Source organism: Lissotriton vulgaris, chromosome 2_1 (genome assembly GCF_964263255.1).
Source record: "Lissotriton vulgaris chromosome 2_1, aLisVul1.2, whole genome shotgun sequence".
Lineage (NCBI taxonomy): Eukaryota > Metazoa > Chordata > Amphibia > Caudata > Salamandridae > Lissotriton > Lissotriton vulgaris.
The window spans coordinates 184,935,573-184,941,572 of record NC_141687.1 but is presented as its reverse complement, the minus strand read 5'-3'; the positions used below and the strand labels follow the sequence as shown (position 1 = coordinate 184,941,572).

General features: G+C 46.8%; 1 protein-coding gene across 1 annotated transcript in view; it reads right to left on the bottom strand.

Annotated features, from left to right (window-relative positions):
- Nucleotides 1-635: 635 nt before the first annotated feature.
- The window catches only part of NSUN5 (NOP2/Sun RNA methyltransferase 5), a 65,985-nt gene continuing 60,620 nt past the window's right edge, over nucleotides 636-6,000 (bottom strand). The window contains exons 7-10 of the mRNA XM_086954707.1: nucleotides 4,292-4,470; nucleotides 3,527-3,737; nucleotides 2,193-2,348; nucleotides 636-1,656 (exon numbers count right to left, since the gene is read on the bottom strand). Of these exons, the coding sequence (XP_086810833.1) occupies nucleotides 1,506-1,656; nucleotides 2,193-2,348; nucleotides 3,527-3,737; nucleotides 4,292-4,470 (697 nt within the window). The 3' untranslated portion in view covers nucleotides 636-1,505. The remainder of the gene's footprint in view (nucleotides 1,657-2,192; nucleotides 2,349-3,526; nucleotides 3,738-4,291; nucleotides 4,471-6,000) is intronic.

Genomic DNA, 6,000 nt, shown 5'->3' with positions numbered 1-6,000 from the left:
CTGCGTTGAGCAGAACGCAGTGGAGATACTCCGAGGTGGTTGAGGTCAGCATTGCAGTGGAGGCTGTTGGAGCGGGTGCTCCGATGTTGCAGGTGAAAAGACATTCCAGCAGGTGAAAAGACATTCCAGCAGGTGAAAAGACATTCCAGCAGGTGAAAGGTCCCACTGTAGTTCGAGGTGCGGTGGCAGAGGTTGTTGTGGGGTAGCTTCGGGTGGTAGGAGAGCCAAGGTTATGGCAGGAGATCTAAGGTTCCTGATACGGAGAGGCGAAGATAAGCCTGCCTTTAGCGCACTAGCGCTTTGGCCGCCATGAAGTAGGTCCCAGAAGGAGGGAGGGGCTCTTGGAGGCAGAAAAAGGCCAAGAGGGATCCAGCTAAATGGTGGGAAAACGAGTGACGGATTGCCATGGTAGTCTCTAGCATGGAAGGGAGCTATGTGCTCCTTGTAGAAAGAGTAGAATGCTGTCACTCGCAGTGAAATTAGCCAATGGCTGAACCTTTGCCCTATGCTTTAGTGGGCGGAAGATAAAATTGAATGATGCAACAACTGACCAATGGATGAGGAGGGCTGGCTGAAACATCTATATCTCCTCACATTAAACACAGAGGACTACAAAGGACAAAATTACCAATAAGTCGTTTTGGCAATAATCAGTTTATAAAAAATATAAATGAGCTTTGCCCCCACAAGTATTCTTTCTTTTCACAGACATAATGTACAAATAGTTTCATAGTTTTCTTAGCCACAATAAAATAACCAAAACAACTAACATTCCTGACGAATGCTTCAATAATTTGTTTTCATATTTTATTTTAAAAGGGCAATACGAAATCCTACTTGCTTGTAAAGCACAAATGTCAATAATTACAACAAGCCTTGCATAGATCACTGTTTTGGTTGCCACCCTCCCTCAAATTAGAAAATGACTGAATACATTAAAAAGAGGGTTATTTGTCTCTACAGGTCGCACAATACAGCAGTTATGCGGTAGGTCAATTTGTTATGCAGAGACCTGCGGTATAAATGAACTACGCCCATCTTCAAATGGTTACTAAAGTGTGCCCAGTGCATTATGAACTGCCTTCATCACACACTGCTCGGACTTAACCATAATAACCCTTGGGGCTCACTAATGTGCACTTTCTGGTAAATAACTGGTGTCGGAGGTGGACCGGCCCTTTACTGGAAGGCAAGCTCGTCAGAAACCAGTGGTTGAAACAATACTTCAAGAACACCCTGGTTTAAAGATGGATTGGAGGGTTCTGTTAAACCTGGCGGCGGCCTTTGAGTCTTCATAAAAGCCCATCCCCTATTACACCCACCCCGTAGACTGCTCTTCTCCTGAAGGAAAACATTAGATCCACATAGAGAGAAATCCTCAGAGGGTTTATTTTCCTGTGCATCTGCACTTTGTACGACAATAACCACAGGGGCCGTGGACCTAATCCACTTTAATGGGCGGTACTCCTGAATTACTCTCCAGTGTCCTCTGGAAATTGGCATCCTCAGAATGTCTCAGATTTTTGTATCTTCTCCAATGGTGCCTGCTGATTTTTCTTCTTTTTCTTTCTTTTTTTGGCCGCTGAGAGAGGATGCCCTTCTGTCTTTTCCACTTGTTCGTCATTATCCGCTTGTTCAGCAGTCTTGCAAGTACCTCTACCGGGGGAATAAGAAAGTACATCAAACAGCAATCACACAGAGAGAACTATTGTGGATACCATCTAAATCATACAAACTGAACAAGGCAGCAAACAAATTGAGGGATCGGCTTGGAAAAGTAGCATTACAAGTGACATCTTAATTTAAAAAGATAAGCTTCCAAGCACTCTAATAATAGCCCTCCTCCGCAAACAATTTTTTTATCCACTGTATCGGTTCTCTTATTTTCTCTTTGATTATATTCTTTTTCTGGTGGTGTATTTTTCTGCGTGGACAGAACTGGCCATCCTACACAAAAACATGCTTGCAGCGCCAGGGTTTCCAGCATTATATGCCAGATTACTCTTGTATGTCCCCACGACAATAGAAAACTCCTCCGCTTCACAGCCTGGCTCTGACCCACTACCAATCGACTAAACAACCTGCCTTCTCAAAGCAAAATCAAGCCACTCCAAAGCAAGTCCGAGCGCCATGCATAGGAAAGGTGCCTAAAGACTGTGACAACCCCGCCTTTCCCACGGAGAGGCTCTTACCCTGGCAGAAGCGCTTCTCCCCCCTTCTTCCTCTCAAACAGGGCAACAAAGAAGCCATTTGTCAGTGTCTCGGTCGGTGATGCTCTTAAACAGCACCCTGCTCCGGGGAAGACTGGCAGGCCCCTTTGGGGCCAGGGAGGCAGAGCATTCACCAGCCTGCAGGAAGAAGAAAATACATGTTTATTCAAACAATTATGGTCAATTCACTGTCTGAGTGGCCCTTCCACTCCGAAAGGAGACTGTCAATATCCAAGTCATGTCACACGTTTACCGAGATGCTCCCCCGCCTGGCCCAGCCATGAATTACTGTGCGACAGAGCGGTATGTCTCTAGGAATTGATGTCTCGGCTATTCAGGCTCTCGCTTCTCAGGATCAGAGTGCCTCATAGCGCTAAGATCGAATGGTTTTGACATAAAAAGTCTCTTACTTCCAATACTACGTGTATGTGTAGGACACAGAGCATCTCATCTAACCTTGGGCGTAGGACTACCCTACGCTTGCGGAGCGTGCGTAGTTTGCGCTACTACGCAAATTGCACGTAGCACAGTGCAAAAACGCGGAGCGTAGCAGGCTTTTTTTGCTTGCTCGTGGTCCTCAACGTCAAGTTGACGACCACGAACGAGCAAAATCAACATCCCGGCAAGAATTTTTCCTTGTTCGGGATCAGGTTGCCGATCGCGAGCGGGGCAAATAAACCTCGCTGCGAGATTCTCAACGCGGGGAGGTCAGGTTTCTCATTACGAGTGTTTGCATATGCTCGCGACCGCTTGCGATGAGAAACTACCAGTCCGTTTTGAGAAAGCTGCAGCTCGAGTACAAATCAACTCGAGCGGCAGAAAACGACAGCTTGCACTGTGCAAGATGTGATTTGCAATGATTGCACAGTGCGGACAAGCATCTGGCACTGTGCAATCAGTGCGAACAACATTTTCCCTACCGCACTACGCAGTTCGCGTACCTAGGCCTAGTTTGCGTAGTGCACTTCGTGTAGCTCGCGAAGTGCACTTCGTTTAGCTACGCGTAGCGCACTTCATGTAGCTACGCGTACCGCCACTAGGGAAACGAGGGTTAATCTCATCTCTGAATTGGATAGCTCAGGAATACAGGACTTTTCACCTGCAGGACTCCAAGTCACACAGATACTCATCATTTCACCTCCGGCCATCGATGTGTTATAGACTTTCCGACTCTGACTTTCAGCACAGGATGGCTTCAGTTCATCACAATTCAGACAGCAGTTTGAAGCATGCAGCATTCTGCCTCCTCCCCCCGTTGAAACCCCCCCAAAAGGTGAGCATGCAATAGAGGACCTCTCCATCCCACCAACAGGTACCTAAAAGCACTGTTCTCCTGCAGCGTATCTCGCACCACATCCTCATTCTCCTCCTGGTGCACCGAGCACGTGGAGTAGACCAGATGCTCCACAGCCGGAAATCTCAGGGCGTGGCTCAGCACCTTGCGCTGGAACGAGGCCAGTGCCTGCAGCCGCTCTGCCGACGACGAGCCGTCATCATCCGTGAGCTCATTCAGGCGGTCCACAATCCCTGTGGCCAAGTGAACAAATAAAAGCTTTTTAATTGAGGTCTTGGAGAACCTCCTCCTGGGCACTTACCCATCATCTCACCACCCCCTCCTTCCTTCTCCAGTCCATCACATTCGCCGCTCAGACTCTATCTGAACACATGCTGTACCAGTATCTCTTGGTGACCACATGTTGGCCATATAACCATCATAGTTAGCCATAATGCCCCCTCCCATATTGCATTAAATCTTCTGCTTGTTCTGCAACCCCACCCCACCCCTAATATAATTGGAAGAGGTCTGGTAGTCTCTGCAGAGGCAAAGAACCGACAAGAGAAACAGCCTTCCTTTTTCACTGGCTCTCTTGAGCTAGTCTGATGTATACCAGTAGGCTGTGTGCGAAGCTACCACTGCTGTGGGGGACTGCGCACTAAATCCACACAAACATTATTTATGAATTCAAATATACTGACCACTATACGAGAGTACCACAGAAATGAAAATCAAGTGAGGAATGCAAGGAGTGATCCCGCCCACCATGACCCTCTTCCCTTATCACCTACTCTTGACTCCTTACCAGACCCGCTGCAGGATGGGTCAAGCAAGATGTGCCGGACACTGCTGTATTTGGGGTCGCTGGGTTCAACTTTAAGAAAATCTTCATTGGCCAGCTGATGACATGTGACCCCGGCACGCAGCAGTAGGGTACTCATGGTGGCTAACCGCTTAGTGTCCATATCAAAGGCGAAAATCTTCCTAAATTTAAACAAATTAGCAGTGAGTTTCAAAGTCACGCGTTACACAAAAGAGGGCTGCAAATTTCTAATCTCAACATTCTAGTGTAAGGGTACTGCACAGCTATCAGCCTTAGACATATACAACACTACTGTGCCAATTGGCTGCAGAGCGAGAAACTGATGTACACTTGTGCACACAGCTCGTTCTTCGCCTGTGCAGCAAACATGTATTGTCTTTTACAAAACGTGCGTTTGGTGTATACATAGAATTTAGTCACACATTTATCATTGGATCGTAGTTCATTCATATTCCTCAGCCCCGCTCCCAGTCTCCTCCTTCTTAACCCTTAAATATGTAGGAGTCGAGTGAGTAACCGATCTCTAATTGTTCAGTGCATAGTCGTGACCAACAGAAACATAAAAAAATACTGAAAATAAAACCTATAAAAAACACCCTATCTTGCCAGTCAATATCTAATACGGTGCTTGGGCTCAGTAATCACATAATATTTAATGTCTCATTGTCAGTCGAGCGGATAGGAGGGGTTGTTCTCCCGGGAGGAGGGGGTGGTGGTTGGGGGGGGGGGGGGGGGGGGGCGGTGTTGGCGTTGGGATAAGTCAAGGGTGTCTATTGTCTCCACTACATTATTGCTGCTCAGTATCTAGAAAACGAGTTACCACTTCCATCCACTACTGGTCTGCACGGGTTTTCGTTCGGACTCCATTGGCTTCTTCTGAGTGTAATGTCTTCCCTTCAGCCACCACCCAAATCTGAACATCCGCTCGTCTACATCTGCTGTAAGGTGGAAGTATTTACAACAAACACAATGAGGGTTTTGCACACTACTTCCTCACATGGTTCAGATTCACGGCCTTATTTTGCATGCGCAAACGGGTTTGCAACCCTTGTATGCATGCAAAATGTGAAAGGGCTATGTACAATTACTAAATAGCGAGACACAATTATTTGCGAGTCGCTACTTAGGAACTGCGAGTCGCTATTAGGCAGGGGCATTCCCTTCCTAATAACAACCGCAACCCTAGGACGAATGTTTTGCGATCGCTATTGCAGTCGCAAAACACTCGCAAATGATCACCCTCTTCAAGAGGGTGGTAATGCAGTCGAAATTTGGAAGGGATCCCCAGGGGACCCCTTCCACTCTGTCTCTAAAAATATTTTTTACGGGCAGGCAGTGGTCCCAGGGACCACTGCCTGCCCTTAAAAAAAAACGAAAATGTTTTATATATATATATTTTTTTTTAAATGCATCTTGTTTTCCTTTAAGGAAAACAGGCAGCATTGTAAAAAAAACTGCTTTATGTAAAGGCAGTCCCAGACATGGTGGTCTGCTGAGCCCAGCAGGCTACCATCCCTGGGAGACCTGTCATTCCCAATTGGCTCGCAAATTATGAGAGGCTCATTAATATTCATGAGCCTTGCAATTTGCAACCCCATTGGGAATCGCAAACCGTGTTAAACCCACTGTTATACATACTATTTTTCACGTCGTACGTGTGGCCCCATGGTCCCTAGAGCCATCAACAAATA